General features: G+C 49.5%; 1 protein-coding gene across 1 annotated transcript in view; it reads left to right on the top strand.

Annotated features, from left to right (window-relative positions):
* si:dkey-250k15.4 (uncharacterized) overlaps positions 1 to 20,544 on the top strand; it is a 139,600-nt gene that overhangs the window by 24,350 nt on the left and 94,706 nt on the right. Inside the window, exon 3 of the mRNA XM_068018708.1 lies at positions 2,070 to 2,227. Within this exon, the coding sequence (XP_067874809.1) occupies positions 2,070 to 2,227 (158 nt within the window). The remainder of the gene's footprint in view (positions 1 to 2,069; positions 2,228 to 20,544) is intronic.

Here is a 20,544-nt window from a genome sequence, read left to right as displayed (position 1 = left end):
CGGCAACGAGGCCTGGACAATGTATGTCAGCCAAGAGCGATGTCTCAATTCATTCCATCTTCGCTGCCTCCGGAGAATCCTTGGCATCAGATGGCAGGACCGTATCTCCAACACAGAAGCCCTCGAGGCGACCAACATCCCCACTTATACACACTACTGAGCCAGCGGCGTTTGAGATGGCTTGGCCATGTGAGCCACATGGAAGATGGCAGGATACCCAAGGACACTTTGTACAGCGAGCTTGTCACTGGTATCAGACCCATCGGCCGTCCATGTCTCTGCTTTAAAGATGTCTGCAAACGCGACATGAAGTCCTGTGACATTGATCGCAAGTCGTGGGAGTCAGTTGCCAGTGATCGAGAGAGCTGGCGGGCAGCCATAAAGGCGGGGCTAAAGTGTGGCGAGTCGAAGAGACTTAGCGGTTGGCAGGAAAAAAGACAGCAGTGCAAGGAGAAAGCCAACTGTGTAACAGCCCCGACAACCAATTTTATCTGCAGCACTTGTGGAAGAGTCTGTCACTCTGGAATTGGCATTTATAGCCACTCCAGGTGCTGCTTCACAAACCACTGACCACCTCCAGGCGCTTACCTATTGTCTCTCGAGATAAGGAGGCCAAAGAAGAAGAGTTCCCTCTAGTCTGAAAGGCAACTGTTTACCAGTACTCGCTGCTTTCTGTTCCATCGCCAATTTTGTATTATGCTACCACTGTCTCTCTAATCCCAGCATCTTTAACTTTGCTAACAAGTCAATTATGTGCAATTATGTCAAACACCTTTTGAAAGTCCATATACACATCAACTACCTTCTGTCGTGGAACTGTATTTATTTTCTCCTCGGATTAAAACGGTATGCCTTTAAGACTCTGTTAAAAACTGTGCACCTTTAAGACAAAAAGAGAGAAACTTCTGGATTTCTGAGGCACTTGTTGCCCTAGGCCACAGCAGGAGAGAGAGGTCACATGGTATAATGTTTTGATTCGACTGGGTGTAAAACTGGCAAGAACTGGTTTGAGCCAGTTTGTTTTGAGTGGCTCACTAGAAAGCGTGCTGGAGGAAACAGCTGTCTATTCTCTCTCAGCAGAAATTCTACAAGGAGCTACAGACCAGGTTAATTGCCTAAGGAGAAAAAAGCCTTTTTTTTTTAAGAGACCATTTGTATCACTGAAGGTAGCCAAACTCCATTTCTTCACTTCCAAGCCAGGAAGTATTTGCTTCAAGATCGAATCTCTCTTGACTGCTTGTTTGCTGGAATTCGAAGTAAAGTTTCAACTGAGAGACTGGCAGGTTTAAAATTCAAGTTGAGCTATTGCTGTGCTCATTGTTGAAAGAGCTGTTTGATGCCTGCCGCAGCTGAAGTGTTTTGAATGCCTATCAAGAACAGAGTATTTCATCAAATCCGCGTGGAGACTTCAAGTGGCATTTGATTATTTTCACATTAGAATACCTCACTCATTAAGAACATAACCCACAAAGTCTTACTTATTTATTGATTCTTAAGAAGCAGCTAATTTTTAAAAACATCATTTTTTAAAAGAAACTGGTTAACTGTGATTTTTGAATGTATGTGTGTGAGTCCGGGGAGTTAGATTAAAGTAAGTTCTAAGGTCTTTAGAGATAGGTTTATCTTAATAGTGTTTAAGAGTTAATTTTTTAAATAAATAGTTAATTTGTTGTTGTCTAAAGATACCTGGTTTGGGCTGTTTTATTCTAGGGGTTACAGGAGTGTTTAATTTGGCTGTTTTCTGGTTGGGTGGGAAAACTTGAATAATATGCTGCGACCTGTGGAGTGATGGGACTGAATTGACAGTGCATTGCTTCCGTCTCGGTCGTAACACTTCATCAACACTTTCTGTTAGTTCATCAAAGAACTCAAACAGGTCAGTCAAACGCGATTTGTCTTGAATGAATCTGTGCCCGCTTTCATGTATCAGCCCACAATTTTTCAAGTGCCAATTAATTTTGTCCTTGAGATGGTTTTCCTTAGAGCAGAGATGGCTTTCCTGCTGGTCACCTTAGCATTGTGTTTGTGTTCTTGCTGGATAACTGACTGCAGCTAATGAATCTCCTCAGGGCTGAGCAGACCCTCCAGTTCCGCTATCAACCTGCTCGACGAAAGCACCATTGCAAGTAAGCTCTCGGCACCGAGGGATCGACTGATCGAAGAGGTGTTCCTGCCCCAGACGGACAGTGTGGCTTGTGAATTTCCCACGCATTCAACTCCAGTTGTGGTAAACTAACCCTTGATTTTATAGTAGGATGTTTTCGAGCTTCGATAGCAAGAGGTTGTGTTTTGGCACCTGTCGGTTGGTGTGTTGTGTCCCAGTGATTGTGAGTAACTTGCATACACAGTGTGTAGAAATCATGGCAATACCAACACGAGAGACAAATGCGTAACTTTATATCTGACTTGCACTGCTATAATGTCGACCTTTGTCCAAGCACTGCGTCTGGCTCATTGGGGACATGCAGTGCTCGCTATGGTACTGACTGTGAAAACAATGGCTTGATCCCCATCCAGTGCGAAGAGAGCTCATCTCAACTCAGCTGGAAGGGAAAAGAATCCGCCAAGGGGCTCAATGCTCATTATCATTCAGAGATTGCTAATGCAAGGACAGAGTCATTTTCACTGTGTGACATGCCCCAAGATCTTGCTGATGGTCAGTGTATGGGGAGAAGTAGAGACTGGTTCACTGAGCGATATTCCCCAGTATTCTCCTGATGGTCAGTGTGTGGGGAGGGTAGAGATGGTCTGAGTATGTGATATTCCCCAGTATTCTGCTAATGGTCAGTGCGTGGGGAGGGCAGAGACAGTTTCACTGTGTGATATTCCCCAGTACTCTGCTGATGGTCAGTGTGTGAGGAGGGTAGAGACAGTTTCACTGTGTGATATTCCCCAGTACTCTGCTGATGGTCAGTGTGTGGGGAGAAGTAGAGACTGGTTCACTGTGTGATATTCCCCAGTATTCTGCTGATGGTCAGTGTGTGGGGAGGGCAGAGACAGTTTCACTGTGTGATATTCCCCAGTATTCTGCTGATGGTCAGTGTGTGGGGAGGGCAGAGACAGTTTCACTGTGTGATATTCCTTAGTATTCTGCTGATGGTCAGTGTGTGGGGAGGGCAGAGACAATTTCACTGTGTGATATTCCCCAGTATTCTGCTGATGGTCAGTGTGTGGGGAGGGCATAGACAGTTTCACTGTGTGATATTCCCCAGTATTCTGCTGATGGTCAGTGTGTGGGGTGGGCAGAGACAGTTTCACTGTGTGATATTCCCCAGTATTCTGCTGATGGTCAGTGTGTGGGGAGGGCAGAGACAGTTTCACCGTGTGATTTTCCTTAGTATTCTGCTGATGGTCAGTGTGTGGGGAGGGCAGAGACAGTTTCACTGTGTGATATTCCCCAGCATTCTGCTGATGGTCAGTGTGTGGGGCGGGCAGAGTCAGTTTCACTGTGTGATATTCCCCAGTATTCTGCTGATGGTCAGTGTGTGGGGAGGGCAGAGACAATTTCACTGTGTGATATTCCCCAGTATTCTGCTGATGGTCAGTGTGTGGGGAGGGCAGAGTCAGTTTCACTGTGTGATATTCCCCAGTATTCTGCTGATGGTCAGTGTGTGGGGAGGGCAGAGACTGTTTCACTGTGTGATATTCCCCAGTATTCTGCTGATGGTCAGTGTGTGGGGAGGGCAGAGTCAGTTTCACTGTGTGATATTCCCCAGTATTCTCCTGATGGTCAGTGTGTGGGGAGGGCAGAGACTGTTTCACTGTGTGATATTCCCCAGTATTCTGCTGATGGTCAGTGTGTGGGGAGGGCAGAGACTGTTTCACTGTGTGATATTCCCCGGTATTCTGCTGATGGTCAGTGTGTGGGGAGGGCAGAGACAGTTTCACTGTGTGATATTCCCCAGTATTCTGCTGATGGTCAGTGTGTGGGGAGGGCAGAGACTGTTTCACTGTGTGATATTCCCCAGTATTCTGCTGATGGTCAGTGTGTGGGGAGGGCAGAGACTGTTTCACTGTGTGATATTCCCCGGTATTCTGCTGATGGTCAGTGTGTGGGGAGGGCAGAGACAGTTTCACTGTGTGATATTCCCCAGTATTCTGCTGATGGTCAGTGTGTGGGGAGGGCAGAGACTGTTTCACTGTGTGATATTCCCCAGTATTCTGCTGATGGTCAGTGTGTGCGGAGGGCAGAGACAGTTTCACTGTGTGATATTCCCCAGTATTCTGCTGATGGTCAGTGTGTGGGGAGGGCAGAGACAGTTTCACCGTGTGAAATCCCCCAGTATTCTGCTGATGGTCAGAGTGTGGGGAGGGCAGAGACAGTTTCACTGTGTGATATTCCCCAGTATTCTGCTGATGGTCAGTGTGTGGGGAGAGCAGTGACAGTTTCACTGTGTGATATTCCCCAGTATTCTGCTGATGGTCAGTGTGTGGGGAGGGCAGAGACAGTATCACTGTGTGATATTCCCCAGTATTCTGCTGATGGTCAGTGTGTGGGGAGGGCAGAGACAGTTTCACTGTGTGATATTCCCCAGTATTCTGCTGATGGTCAGTGTGTGGGGAGGGCAGAGACAGTTTCACTGTGTGATATTCCCCAGTATTCTGCTGATGGTCAGTGTGTGGGGAGGGCAGAGACAGTTTCACTGTGTGATATTCCCCAGTATTCTGCTGATGGTCAGTGTGTGGGGAGGGCAGAGACAATTTCACTGTGTGATATTCCCCAGTACTCTGCTGATGGTCAGTGTGTGGGGAGGGCAGAGACAGTTTCACTGTGTGATATTCCCCAGTATTCTGCTGATGGTCAGTGTGTGGGGAGGGCAGAGACAATTTCACCGTGTGATATTCCTTAGTACTCTGCTGATGGTCCGTCTCTGGGGAGGGCAGAGACAGTTTCACTGTGTGATATTCCCCAGTATTCTGCTGATGGTCAGTGTCTGGGGAGGGCAGAGTCAGTTTCACTGTGTGATATTCCCCAGTATTCTGCTGATGGTCAGTGTGTGGGGAGGGCAGAGACAGTTTCACCGTGTGATATTCCCCAGTATTCTGCTGATGGTCAGTGTGTGGGGAGGGCAGAGACTGTTTCACTGTGTGATATTCCCCAGTATTCTGCTGATGGTCAGTGTGTGGGGAGGGCAGAGACAGTTTCACTGTGTGATATTCCCCAGTATTCTGCTGCTGGTCAGTGTGTGGGGAGGGCAGAGACTGTTTCACTGTGTGATATTCCCCAGTATTCTGCTGATGGTCAGTGTGTGGGGAGGGCAGAGACATTTTCACTGTGTGATATTCCCCAGTATTCTGCTGATGGTCAGTGTGTGGGGCGGGCAGAGACTGTTTCACTGTGTGATAATGCCCAGTATTCTGCTGATGGTCAGTGTCTGGGGAGGGCAGAGTCAGTTTCACTGTGTGATATTCCCCGGTATTCTGCTGATGGTCAGTGTGTGGGGAGAGCAGAGACAGTTTCACTGTGTGATTTTCCCCAGTATTCTGCTGATGGTCAGTGTGTGGGGAGAGCAGAGACAGTTTCACTGTGTGATATTCCTTAGTATACTGCTGATGGTCAGAGTGTGGGGAGGGCAGAGACAGTTTCACTGTGTGATATTCCCCAGTATTCTGCTGATGGTCAGTGTGTGGGGAGAGCAGTGACAGTTTCACTGTGTGATATTCCCCAGTATTCTGCTGATGGTCAGTGTGTGGGGAGAGCAGAGACAGTTTCACTGTGTGATATTCCCCAGTATTCTGCTGAGGGTCAGTGTGTGGGGCGGGCAGAGACAGTTTCACTGTGTGATATTCCCCAGTATTCTGCTGATGCTCAGTGTGTGGGGAGGGCAGAGACAGTTTCACCGTGTGATATTCCTTAGTATTCTGCTGATGGTCAGTGTGTGGGGAGGGCAGAGACAGTTTCACCGTGTGATATTCCCCAGTACTCTGCTGATGGTCAGTGTGTGGGGAGGGCAGAGACAGTTTCACTGTGTGATATTCCTTAGTATTCTGCTGATGGTCAGTGTGTGGGGCGGGCAGAGACTGTTTCACTGTGTGATATTCCCCAGTATTCTGCTGATGGTCAGTGTGTGGGGAGGGCAGAGACAGTTTCACCGTGTGATATTCCCCAGTACTCTGCTGATGGTCAGTGTGTGGGGAGGGCAGAGACAGTTTCACCGTGTGATTTTCCTTAGTATTCTGCTGATGGTCAGTGTGTGGGGAGGGCAGAGACAGTTTCACTGTGTGATATTCCCCAGTACTCTGCTGATGGTCAGTGTGTGGGGAGGGCAGAGACAGTTTCACCGTGTGATTTTCCTTAGTATTCTGCAGATGGTCAGTGTGTGGGGCGGGCAGAGACTGTTTCACTGTGTGATAATGCCCAGTATTCTGCTGATGGTCAGTGTGTGGGGAGGGCAGATACAGTTTCACTGTGTGATATTCCCCAGTATTCTGCTGATGGTCAGTGTATGGGGAGGGCAGAGACAGTTTCACTGTGTGATATTCCCCAGTATTCTGCTGATGGTCAGAGTGTGGGGAGGGCAGGGACAGTTTCACTGTGTGATATTCCCCAGTATTCTGCTGATGGTCAGTGTGTGGGGAGGGCAGAGACAGTTTCACTGTGTGATATTCCCCAGTATTCTGCTGATGGTCTGTGTGTGGGGAGGGCAGAGACAATTTCACTGTGTGATATTCCCCAGTACTCTGCTGATGGTCAGTGTGTGGGGAGAGCAGAGACAGTTTCACTGTGTGATATTCCCCAGTACTCTGCTGATGGTCAGTGTGTGGGGCGGGCAGAGACAGTTTCACCGTGTGATATTCCTTAGTATTCTGCTGATGGTCAGTGTGTGGGGCGGGCAGAGACATTTCCACCGTGTGATATTCCCCAGTACTCTGCTGATGGTCAGTGTGTGGGGAGGGCAGAGACAGTTTCACTGTGTGATATTCCCCGGAACTCTGCTGATGGTCAGTGTGTGTGGAGGGCAGAGACAGTTTCACCGTGTGATATTCCCCTGTATTCTGCTGATGGTCAGTGTGTGGGGAGGGCAGAGACAGTTTCACTGTGTGATATTCCCCGGAACTCTGCTGATGGTCAGTGTGTGTGGAGGGCAGAGTCAGTTTCACCGTGTGATATTCCCCTGTATTCTGCTGATGGTCAGTGTGTGGGAAGGGCAGAGACAGTTTCACTGTGTGATATTCCCCAGTATTCTGCTGATGGTCAGTGTGTGGGGAGGGCAGAGACAGTTTCACTGTGTGATATTCCCCAGTACTCTGCTGATGGTCAGTGTGTGAGGAGGGCAGAGACAGTTTCACCGTGTGATATTCCTTAGTATTCTGCTGATAGTCAGTGTGTGGGGAGGGCAGAGACCGTTTCACCGTGTGATATTCCTTAGTATTCTGCTGATGGTCAGTGTGTGGGGCGGGCAGAGACAGTTTCACCGTGTGATATTCCCCAGTAGTCTGCTGATGGTCAGTGTGTGGGGAGAGCAGAGACAGTTTCACTGTGTGATATTCCTTGGTATACTGCTGATGGTCAGTGTGTGGGGAGGGCAGAGACAGTTTCACTGTGTGATATTCCCCAGTACTCTGCTGATGGTCAGTGTGTGAGGAGGGCAGAGACAGTTTCACCGTGTGATATTCCTTAGTATTCTGCTGATAGTCAGTGTGTGGGGAGGGCAGAGACAGTTTCACCGTGTGATATTCCTTAGTATTCTGCTGATGGTCAGTGTGTGGGGCGGGCAGAGACAGTTTCACCGTGTGATATTCCCCAGTAGTCTGCTGATGGTCAGTGTGTGGGGAGAGCAGAGACAGTTTCACTGTGTGATATTCCTTGGTATACTGCTGATGGTCAGTGTGTGGGGAGAGCAGAGACAGTTTCACTGTGTGATATTCCCCAGTATTCTGCTGATGGTCAGTGTGTGGGGAGGGCAGAGACAGTTTCACTGTGTGATATTCCCCAGTATTCTGCTGATGGTCTGTGTGTGGGGAGGGCAGAGACAATTTCACTGTGTGATATTCCCCAGTACTCTGCTGATGGTCAGTGTGTGAGGAGGGCAGAGACAGTTTCACCGTGTGATATTCCTTAGTATTCTGCTGATGGTCAGTGTGTGGGGCGGGCAGAGACATTTTCACCGTGTGATATTCCCCAGTACTCTGCCGATGGTCAGTGTGTGGGGAGGGCAGAGACAGTTTCACTGTGTGATATTCCCCGGAACTCTGCTGATGGTCAGTGTGTGGGGAGGGCAGAGACAGTTTCACCGTGTGATATTCCCCAGTATTCTGCTGATGGTCAGTGTGTGGGGAGGGCAGAGACAGTTTCACTGTGTGATATTCCCCAGTATTCTGCTGATGGTCAGTGTGTGGGGAGGGCAGAGACAGTTTCACTGTGTGATATTCCCCAGTATTCTGCTGATGGTCAGTGTGTGGGGCGGGCAGAGACAGTTTCACTGTGTGATATTCCCCAGTACTCTGCTGATGGTCAGTGTGTGAGGAGGGCAGAGACAGTTTCACCGTGTGATATTCCTTAGTATTCTGCTGATGGTCAGTGTGTGGGGCGGGCAGAGACAGTTTCACCGTGTGATATTCCCCAGTAGTCTGCTGATGGTCAGTGTGTGAGGAGGGCAGAGACAGTTTCACTGTGTGATATTCCTTAGTATTCTGCTGATGGTCAGTGTGTGGGGAGGGCGGAGACAGTTTCACTGTGTGATATTCCCCAGTATTCTGCTGATGGTCAGTGTGTGGGGAGGGCAGATACAGTTTCACCGTGTGATATTCCTTAGTATTCTGCTGATGGTCAGTGTGTGGGGCGGGCAGAGACTGTTTCACTGTGTGATAATGCCCAGTATTCTGCTAATGGTCAGTGTGTGGGGAGGGCAGATACAGTTTCACTGTGTGATATTCCCCAGTATTCTGCTGATGGTCAGTGTATGGGGAGGGCTGAGACAGTTTCACTGTGTGATATTCCCCAGTACTCTGCTGATGGTCAGAGTGTGGGGAGGGCAGGGACAGTTTCACTGTGTGATATTCCCCAGTACTCTGCTGATGGTCTGTGTGAGCGGAGGGCAGAGAGATTTTCACTGTGTGATATTCCCCAGTACTCTGCTGATGGTCAGTGTGTGGGGAGGGCAGAGACAGTTTCACTGTGTGATATTCCCCAGTATTCTGCTGATGGTCAGTGTGTGGGGAGGGCAGAGACAGTTTCACTGTGTGATATTCCCCAGTATTCTGCTGATGGTCAGTGTGTGGGGAGGGCAGAGACAGTTTCACTGTGTGATATTCCCCAGTATTCTGCTGATGGTCAGTGTGTGGGGAGGGCAGAGACAATTTCACTGTGTGATATTCCCCAGTACTCTGCTGATGGTCAGTGTGTGGGGAGGGCAGAGACAGTTTCACTGTGTGATATTCCCCAGTATTCTGCTGATGGTCAATGTGTGGGGAGGGCAGAGACAATTTCACCGTGTGATATTCCTTAGTACTCTGCTGATGGTCCGTCTCTGGGGAGGGCAGAGACAGTTTCACTGTGTGATATTCCCCAGTATTCTGCTGATGGTCAGTGTCTGGGGAGGGCAGAGTCAGTTTCACTGTGTGATATTCCCCAGTATTCTGCTGATGGTCAGTGTGTGGGGAGGGCAGAGACAGTTTCACCGTGTGATATTCCCCAGTATTCTGCTGATGGTCAGTGTGTGGGGAGGGCAGAGACTGTTTCACTGTGTGATATTCCCCAGTATTCTGCTGATGGTCAGTGTGTGGGGAGGGCAGAGACATTTTCACTGTGTGATATTCCCCAGTATTCTGCTGATGGTCAGTGTGTGGGGCGGGCAGAGACTGTTTCACTGTGTGATAATGCCCAGTATTCTGCTGATGGTCAGTGTCTGGGGAGGGCAGAGTCAGTTTCACTGTGTGATATTCCCCGGTATTCTGCTGATGGTCAGTGTGTGGGGAGAGCAGAGACAGTTTCACTGTGTGATTTTCCCCAGTATTCTGCTGATGGTCAGTGTGTGGGGAGGGCAGAGACAGTTTCACTGTGTGATATTCCCCAGTATTCTGCTGATGGTCAGTGTGTGGGGAGAGCAGAGACAGTTTCACTGTGTGATATTCCTTAGTATACTGCTGATGGTCAGAGTGTGGGGAGGGCAGAGACAGTTTCACTGTGTGATATTCCCCAGTATTCTGCTGATGGTCAGTGTGTGGGGAGAGCAGTGACAGTTTCACTGTGTGATATTCCCCAGTATTCTGCTGATGGTCAGTGTGTGGGGAGGGCAGAGACAGTTTCACTGTGTGATATTCCCCAGTATTCTGCTGATGCTCAGTGTGTGGGGAGGGCAGAGACAGTTTCAGCGTGTGATATTCCTTAGTATTCTGCTGATGGTCAGTGTGTGGGGAGGGCAGAGACAGTTTCACCGTGTGATATTCCCCAGTACTCTGCTGATGGTCAGTGTGTGGGGAGGGCAGAGACAGTTTCACTGTGTGATATTCCTTAGTATTCTGCTGATGGTCAGTGTGTGGGGCGGGCAGAGACTGTTTCTCTGTGTGATATTCCCCAGTATTCTGCTGATGGTCAGTGTGTGGGGAGGGCAGAGACAGTTTCACCGTGTGATTTTCCTTAGTATTCTGCAGATGGTCAGTGTGTGGGGAGGGCAGAGACTGTTTCACTGTGTGATAATGCCCAGTATTCTGCTGATGGTCAGTGTGTGGGGAGGGCAGATACAGTTTCACTGTGTGATATTCCCCAGTATTCTGCTGATGGTCAGTGTATGGGGAGGGCAGAGACAGTTTCACTGTGTGATATTCCCCAGTACTCTGCTGATGGTCAGAGTGTGGGGAGGGCAGGGACAGTTTCACTGTGTGATATTCCCCAGTATTCTGCTGATGGTCAGTGTGTGGGGAGGGCAGAGACAGTTTCACTGTGTGATATTCCCCAGTATTCTGCTGATGGTCAGTGTGTGGGGAGGGCAGAGACAGTTTCACTGTGTGATATTCCCCAGTATTCTGCTGATGGTCAGTGTGTGGGGAGGGCAGAGACAATTTCACTGTGTGATATTCCCCAGTACTCTGCTGATGGTCCGTCTCTGGGGAGGGCAGAGACAGTTTCACTGTGTGATATTCCCCAGTATTCTGCTGATGGTCAGTGTCTGGGGAGGGCAGAGTCAGTTTCACTGTGTCATATTCCCCAGTATTCTGCTGATGGTCAGTGTTTGGGGAGGGCAGAGACAGTTTCACCGTGTGATATTCCCCAGTATTCTGCTAATGGTCAGTGTGTGGGGAGGGCAGAGACTGTTTCACTGTGTGATATTCCCCAGTATTCTGCTGATGGTCAGTGTGTGGGGAGGGCAGAGACATTTTCACTGTGTGATATTCCCCAGTATTCTGCTGATGGTCAGTGTGTGGGGCGGGCAGAGACTGTTTCACTGTGTGATAATGCCCAGTATTCTGCTGATGGTCAGTATGTGGGGAGGGCAGAGTCAGTTTCACTGTGTGATATTCCCCGATATTCTGCTGATGGTCAGTGTGTGGGGCGGGCAGAGACTGTTTCACTGTGTGATAATGCCCAGTATTCTGCTGATGGTCAGTGTGTGGGGAGAGCAGAGACAGTTTCACTGTGTGATATTCCTTGGTATACTGCTGATGGTCAGAGTGTGGGGAGAGCAGAGACAGTTTCACTGTGTGATATTCCCCAGTATTCTGCTGATGGTCAGTGTGTGGGGAGGGCAGAGACAGTTTCACTGTGTGATATTCCCCAGTATTCTGCTGATGGTCTGTGTGTGGGGAGGGCAGAGACAATTTCACTGTGTGATATTCCCCAGTACTCTGCTGATGGTCAGTGTGTGGGGAGAGCAGAGACAGTTTCACTGTGTGATATTCCCCAGTACTCTGCTGATGGTCAGTGTGTGAGGAGGGCAGAGACAGTTTCACCGTGTGATATTCCTTAGTATTCTGCTGATGGTCAGTGTGTGGGGCGGGCAGAGACATTTTCACCGTGTGATATTCCCCAGTACTCTGCTGATGGTCAGTGTGTGGGGAGGGCAGAGACAGTTTCACTGTGTGATATTCCCCGGAACTCTGCTGATGGTCAGTGTGTGTGGAGGGCAGAGACAGTTTCACCGTGTGATATTCCCCTGTATTCTGCTGATGGTCAGTGTGTGGGGAGGGCAGAGACAGTTTCACTGTGTGATATTCCCCAGTATTCTGCTGATGGTCAGTGCGTGGGGAGGGCAGAGACAGTTTCACTGTGTGATATTCCCCAGTACTCTGCTGATGGTCAGTGTGTGAGGAGGGCAGAGACAGTTTCACCGTGTGATATTCCTTAGTATTCTGCTGATAGTCAGTGTGTGGGGAGGGCAGAGACAGTTTCACCGTGTGATATTCCTTAGTATTCTGCTGATGGTCAGTGTGTGGGGCGGGCAGAGACAGTTTCACCGTGTGATATTCCTTAGTATTCTGCTGATGGTCAGTGTGTGGGGCGGGCAGAGACAGTTTCACCGTGTGATATTCCCCAGCAGTCTGCTGATGGTCAGTGTGTGGGGAGAGCAGAGACAGTTTCACTGTGTGATATTCCTTGGTATACTGCTGATGGTCAGTGTGTGGGGAGAGCAGAGACAGTTTCACTGTGTGATATTCCCCAGTGTTCTGCTGATGGTCAGTGTGTGGGGAGGGCAGAGACAGTTTCACTGTGTGATATTCCCCAGTATTCTGCTGATGGTCTGTGTGTGGGGAGGGCAGAGACAATTTCACTGTGTGATATTCCCCAGTACTCTGCTGATGGTCAGTGTGTGAGGAGGGCAGAGACAGTTTCACCGTGTGATATTCCTTAGTATTCTGCTGATGGTCCGTGTGTGGGGCGGGCAGAGACATTTTCACCGTGTGATATTCCCCAGTACTCTGCCGATGGTCAGTGTGTGGGGAGGGCAGAGACAGTTTCACTGTGTGATATTCCCCGGAACTCTGCTGATGGTCAGTGTGTGTGGAGGGCAGAGACAGTTTCACCGTGTTATATTCCCCTGTATTCTGCTGATGGTCAGTGTGTGGGGAGGGCAGAGACAGTTTCACTGTGTGATATTCCCCAGTACTCTGCTGATGGTCAGTGTGTGAGGAGGGCAGAGACAGTTTCACCGTGTGATATTCATTAGTATTCTGCTGATAGTCAGTGTGTGGGGAGGGCAGAGACAGTTTCACCGTGTGATATTCCTTAGTATTCTGCTGATGGTCAGTGTGTGGGGCGGGCAGAGACAGTTTCACCGTGTGATATTCCCCAGTAGTCTGCTGATGGTCAGTGTGTGAGGAGGGCAGAGACAGTTTCACTGTGTGATATTCATTAGTATTCTGCTGATGGTCAGTGTGTTGGGAGGGCAGAGACAGTTTCACTGTGTGATATTCCCCAGTATTCTGCTGATGGTCAGTGTGTGGGGAGGGCAGATACAGTTTCACCGTGTGATATTCCTTAGTATTCTGCTGATGGTCAGTGTGTGGGGCGGGCAGAGACTGTTTCACTGTGTGATAATGCCCAGTATTCTGCTGATGGTCAGTGTGTGGGGAGGGCAGATACAGTTTCACTGTGTGATATTCCCCAGTATTCTGCTGATGGTCAGTGTATGGGGAGGGCTGAGACAGTTTCACTGTGTGATATTCCCCAGTACTCTGCTGATGGTCAGAGTGTGGGGAGGGCAGGGACAGTTTCACTGTGTGATATTCCCCAGTACTCTGCTGATGGTCTGTGTGAGCGGAGGGCAGAGAGATTTTCACTGTGTGATATTCCCCAGTACTCTGCTGATGGTCAGTGTGTGGGGAGGGCAGAGACAGTTTCACTGTGTGATATTCCCCAGTATTCTGCTGATAGTCAGTGTGTGGGGAGGGCAGAGACAGTTTCACTGTGTGATATTCCCCAGTATTCTGCTGATAGTCAGTGTGTGGGGAGGGCAGAGACTGTTTCACTGTGTGATAATGCCCAGTATTCTGCTGATGGTCAGTGTGTGGGGAGGGCAGAGACAGTTTCACTGTGTGATATTCCTTAGTATTCTGCTGATGGTCAGTGTGTGGGGCGGGCAGAGACTGTTTCACTGTGTGATAATGCCCAGTATTCTGCTGATGGTCAGTGTGTGGGGAGGGCAGAGACAGTTTCACTGTGTGATATTCCCCAGTATTCTGCTGATGGTCAGTGTGTGGGGTGGGTAGAGACAATTTCACTGTGTGATATTCCCCAGTATTCTGCTGATGGTCAGTGTGTGGGGAGGGCAGAGACAGTTTCACTGTGTGATATTCCCCAGTATTCTGCTGATGGTCAGTGTGTGGGGAGGGCAGAGACTTTTTCACTGTGTGATATTCCCCAGTATTCTGCTGATGGTCAGTGTGTGGGGAGGGCAGAGACAGTTTCACTGTGTGATATTCCTTAGTATTCTGCTGATGGTCAGTGTGTGCGGAGGGCAGAGTCAGTTTCACTGTGTGATATTCCCCAGTATTCTGCTGATGGTCAGTGTGTGGGGAGAGCAGAGACAGTTTCACTGTGTGATATTCCCCAGTATTCTGCTGATGGTCAGTGTGTGGGGAGGGCAGAGACATTTTCACTGTGTGATATTCCCCAGTATTCTGCTGATGGTCAGTGTGTGGGGAGGGCAGAGACAGTTTCTTTGTGTGATATTCCTTAGTATTCTGCTGATGGTCAGTGTGTGGGGAGGGCAGAGACAGTTTCACTGTGTGATATTCCCCAGTATTCTGCTGATGGTCAGTGTGTGGGGAGGGCAGAGACAGTTTCACTGTGTGATATTCCCCAGTATTCTGCTGATGGTCAGTGTGTGGGGAGGGCAGAGACATTTTCACTGTGTGATATTCCCCAGTATTCTGCTGATGGTCAGTGTGTGGGGAGGGCAGAGACAGTTTCACTGTGTGATATTCCTTAGTATTCTGCTGATGGTCAGTGTGTGCGGAGGGCAGAGTCAGTTTCACTGTGTGATATTCCCCAGTATTCTGCTGATGGTCAGTGTGTGGGGAGAGCAGAGACAGTTTCACTGTGTGATATTCCCCAGTATTCTGCTGATGGTCAGTGTGTGGGGAGAGCAGAGACAGTTTCACTGTGTGATATTCCTCAGTATACTGCTGATGGTCAGTGTGTGGGGAGGGCAGAGACAGTTTCACTGTGTGATATTCCCCAGTATTCTGCTGATGGTCAGTGTGTGGGGAGAGCAGTGACAGTTTTACTGTGTGATATTCCCCAGTATTCTGCTGATGGTCAGTGTGTGGGGAGAGCAGAGACAGTTTCACTGTGTGATATTCCCCAGTATTCTGCTGATGGTCAGTGTGTGGGGAGGGCAGAGACAGTTTCACTGTGTGATATTCCCCAGTATTCTGCTGATGGTCAGTGTGTGGGGAGGGCAGAGACAGTTTCACTGTGTGATATTCCCCAGTATTCTGCTGATGGTCAGTGTGTGGGGAGGGCAGAGACAGTTTCACTGTGTGATATTCCCCAGTATTCTGCTGATGGTCAGTGTGTGGGGAGGGCAGAGACAATTTCACTGTGTGATATTCCCCAGTATTCTGCTGATGGTCAGTGTGTGGGGAGGGCAGAGACATTTTCACTGTGTGATGTTCCCCAGTATTCTGCTGATGGTCAGTGTGTGGGGAGGGCAGAGACAGTTTCACTGTGTGATATTCCCCAGTATTCTGCTGATGGTCAGTGTGTGGGGAGGGCAGAGACAGTTTCACTGTGTGATATTCCCCAGTACTCTGCTGATGGTCACTGTGTGGGGAGGGCAGAGACAGTTTCACTGTGTGATATTCCTTAGTATTCTGCTGATGGTCAGTGTGTGGGGAGGGCAGAGACAGTTTCACTCTGTGATATTCCCCAGTATTCTGCTGATGGTCAGTGTGTGGGGAGGGCAGAGACAGTTTCACTGTGTGATATTCCTTAGTATTCTGCTGATGGTCAGTGTGTGGGGAGGGCAGAGACAGTTTCACTGTGTGATATTCCCCAGTATTCTGCTGATGGTCAGTGTCTGGGGAGGGCAGAGTCAGTTTCACTGTGTGATATTCCCCAGTATTCTGCTGATGGTCAGTGTGTGCGGAGGCAGAGACAGTTTCACTGTGTGATATTCCTTAGTATTCTGCTGATGGTCAGTGTGTGCGGAGGCAGAGACAGTTTCACTGTGTGATATTCCCCAGTATTCTGCTGATGGTCAGTGTGTGCGGAGGCAGAGACAGTTTCACTGTGTGATATTCCTTAGTATTCTGCTGATGGTCAGTGTGTGGGGAGGGCAGAGACAGTTTCACTGTGTGATATTCCCCAGTATTCTGCTGATGGTCAGTGTCTGGGGAGGGCAGAGTCAGTTTCACTGTGTGATATTCCCCAGTATTCTGCTGATGGTCAGTGTGTGGGGAGGGCAGAGACAGTTTCACTCTGTGATATTCCCCAGTATTCTGCTGATGGTCAGTGTCTGGGGAGGGCAGAGTCAGTTTCACTGTGTGATATTCCCCAGTATTCTGCTGATGGTCAGTGTGTGCGGAGGCAGAGACAGTTTCACTGTGTGATATTCCCCAGTATTCTGCTGATGGTCAGTGTGTGGGGAGAGCAGAGACAGTTTCACTGTGTGATATTCCTTAGTATACTGCTGATGGTCAGTGTGTGGGGAGGGCAGAGTCAATTTCACTGTGTGATATTCCTTAGTATTCTGCTGATGGTCAGTGTGTGGGGAGGGCAGAGACAATTTCACTGTGTGATATTCCTTAGTATTCTGCTGATGGTCAGTGTGTGGGGAGGGCAGAGACAGTTTCACTGTGTGATATTCCCCAGTATTCTGCTGATGGTCAGTGTCTGGGGAATGCAGAGACAGTTTCACTGTGTGATATTCCCCAGTATTCTGCTGATGGTCAGTGTGTGGGGAGGGCAGAGTCAATTTCACTGTGTGATATTCCTTAGTATTCTGCTGATGGTCAGTGTGTGGGGAGGGCAGAGACAATTTCACTGTGTGATATTCCCCAGTATTCTGCTGATGGTCAGTGTGTGGGGAGGGCAGAGACAATTTCACTGTGTGATATTCCCCAGTATTCTGCTGATGGTCAGTGTATGGGGAGGGCAGAGACAGTTGCACTGTGTGATATTCCTTAGTATTATGCTGATGGTCAGTGTGTGGGGAGGGCAGAGACCGTTTCACTGTGTGATATTCCCCAGTATTCTGCTGATGGTCAGTGTCTGGGGAATGCAGAGACAGTTTCACTGTGTGATATTCCGCAGTATTCTGCTGATGGTCAGTGTATGGGGAGAGCAGAGACAGTTTCACTGTGTGATGTTCCTTAGTATTCTGCTGATGGTCAGGGCGTGGGGAGGGCAGAGACAGTTTCACTGTGTGATATTCCTTAGTATTCTGCTAATGGTCACTGTCTGGGGAGGGCAGAGACAGTTTCACTGTGTGATATTCCTTAGTATTCTGCTGATGGTCAGTGTGTGGGGAGGGCAGAGACAGTTTCACTGTGTGATATTCCCCAGTATTTTGCTGATGGTCAGTGTCTGGGGAATGCAGAGACAGTTTCACTGTGTGATATTCCCCAGTATTCTGCTGATGGTCAGTGTGTGGGGAGGGCAGAGACAGTTTCACTGTGTGATATTCCCCAGTATTCTGCTGATGGTCAGGGTGTCGGGAGAGCAGAGACAGTTTCACTGTGTGATATTCCCCAGTATTCTGCTGATGGTCAGGGTGTCGGGAGAGCAGAGACAGTTTCACTGTGTGATATTCCCCAGTATTCTGCTGATGGTCAGTGTGTGGGGAGGGCAGAGACTGTTTCACTGTGTGATATTCCCCAGTATTCTGCTGATGGTCAGGGTGTCGGGAGAGCTGAGACAGTTTCACTGTGTGATATTCCCCAGTATTCTGCTGATGGTCAGTGTGTGGGGAGGGCAGAGACAGTTTCACTGTGTGATATTCCCCAGTACTTTGCTGGTGGTCAGGGTGTGGGGAGAGCAGAGACAGTTTCACTGTGTGATATTCCCCAGTATTCTGCTGATGGTCAGGGTGTCGGGAGAGCAGAGACAGTTTCACTGTGTGATATTCCCCAGTATTCTGCTGATGGTCAGTGTGTGGGGAGGGCAGAGACAGTTTCACTGTGTGATATTCCCCCGTATTCTGCTGATGGTCAGTGTGTGGGGAGGGCAGAGACAGTTTCACTGTGTGATATTCCTTAGTATCCTGCTGATGGTCAGTGTGTGGGGAGAGCAGAGACAGTTTCACTGTGTGATATTCCTTAGTATACTGCTGATGGTCAGTGTGTGGGGAGGGCAGAGTCAATTTCACTGTGTGATATTCCTTAGTATTCTGCTGATGGTCAGTGTGTGGGGAGGGCAGAGACAATTTCACTGTGTGATATTCCTTAGTATTCTGCTGATGGTCAGTGTGTGGGGAGGGCAGAGACAGTTTCACTGTGTGATATTCCCCAGTATTCTGCTGATGGTCAGTGTCTGGGGAATGCAGAGACAGTTTCACTGTGTGATATTCCCCAGTATTCTGCTGATGGTCAGTGTGTGGGGAGGGCAGAGTCAATTTCACTGTGTGATATTCCTTAGTATTCTGCTGATGGTCAGTGTGTGGGGAGGGCAGAGACAATTTCACTGTGTGATATTCCCCAGTATTCTGCTGATGGTCAGTGTGTGGGGAGGGCAGAGACAATTTCACTGTGTGATATTCCCCAGTATTCTGCTGATGGTCAGTGTATGGGGAGGGCAGAGACAGTTGCACTGTGTGATATTCCTTAGTATTATGCTGATGGTCAGTGTGTGGGGAGGGCAGAGACCGTTTCACTGTGTGATATTCCCCAGTATTCTGCTGATGGTCAGTGTCTGGGGAATGCAGAGACAGTTTCACTGTGTGATATTCCGCAGTATTCTGCTGATGGTCAGTGTATGGGGAGAGCAGAGACAGTTTCACTGTGTGATGTTCCTTAGTATTCTGCTGATGGTCAGGGCGTGGGGAGGGCAGAGACAGTTTCACTGTGTGATATTCCTTAGTATTCTGCTAATGGTCACTGTCTGGGGAGGGCAGAGACAGTTTCACTGTGTGATATTCCTTAGTATTCTGCTGATGGTCAGTGTGTGGGGAGGGCAGAGACAGTTTCACTGTGTGATATTCCCCAGTATTTTGCTGATGGTCAGTGTCTGGGGAATGCAGAGACAGTTTCACTGTGTGATATTCCCCAGTATTCTGCTGATGGTCAGTGTGTGGGGAGGGCAGAGACAGTTTCACTGTGTGATATTCCCCAGTATTCTGCTGATGGTCAGGGTGTCGGGAGAGCAGAGACAGTTTCACTGTGTGATATTCCCCAGTATTCTGCTGATGGTCAGGGTGTCGGGAGAGCAGAGACAGTTTCACTGTGTGATATTCCCCAGTATTCTGCTGATGGTCAGTGTGTGGGGAGGGCAGAGACTGTTTCACTGTGTGATATTCCCCAGTATTCTGCTGATGGTCAGGGTGTCGGGAGAGCAGAGACAGTTTCACTGTGTGATATTCCCCAGTATTCTGCTGATGGTCAGTGTGTGGGGAGGGCAGAGACAGTTTCACTGTGTGATATTCCCCAGTACTTTGCTGGTGGTCAGGGTGTGGGGAGAGCAGAGACAGTTTCACTGTGTGATATTCCCCAGTATTCTGCTGATGGTCAGGGTGTCGGGAGAGCAGAGACAGTTTCACTGTGTGATATTCCCCAGTATTCTGCTGATGGTCAGTGTGTGGGGAGGGCAGAGACAGTTTCACTGTGTGATATTCCCCCGTATTCTGCTGATGGTCAGTGTGTGGGGAGGGCAGAGACAGTTTCACTGTGTGATATTCCTTAGTATACTGCTGATGGTCAGTGTGTGGGGAGGGCAGAGACAGTTTCACTGTGTGATATTCCCCAGTATCCTGCTGATGGTCAGTGTGTGGGGAGGGCAGAGACAGTTTCACTGTGTGATATTCCCCATTATTCTGCTGATGGTCAGTGTGTGGGGAGGGCAGAGACAGTTTCACTGTGTGATATTCCCCAGTACTCTGCTGATGGTCAGTGTGTGGGGAGGGCAGAGACAGTTTCACTGTGTGATATTCCCCAGTATTCTGCTGATGGTCAGTGTGTGGGGAGGGCAGAGACAGTTTCACTGTGTGATATTCCCCATTATTCTGCTGATGGTCAGTGTGTGGGGAGGGCAGAGACAGTTTCTCTGTGTGATATTCCCCAGTATTCTGCTGATGGTCAGTGTGTGGGGAGGGCAGAGACAGTTTCACTGTGTGATATTCCCCAGTATTCTGCTGATGGTCAGTGTGTGGGGAGGGCAGAGACAGTTTCACTGTGTGATATTCCCCATTATTCTGCTGATGGTCAGTGTGTGGGGAGGGCAGAGACAGTTTCTCTGTGTGATATTCCCCAGTATTCTGCTGATGGTCAGTGTGTGGGGAGGGCAGAGACAGTTTCACTGTGTGATATTCCCCAGTATTCTGCTGATGGTCAGTGTGTGGGGAGGGCAGAGACAGTTTCACCGTGTGATATTCCCCAGTATTCTGCTGATGGTCAGTGTGTGGGGAGGGCAGAGACAGTTTCACTGTGTGATATTCCCCAGTATTCTGCTGA

This window comes from Heterodontus francisci, chromosome 39 (assembly GCF_036365525.1).
Source record: "Heterodontus francisci isolate sHetFra1 chromosome 39, sHetFra1.hap1, whole genome shotgun sequence".
NCBI classification, from domain to species: Eukaryota; Metazoa; Chordata; class Chondrichthyes; order Heterodontiformes; family Heterodontidae; genus Heterodontus; species Heterodontus francisci.
This window is presented reverse-complemented; position numbering and strand designations above follow the sequence as displayed.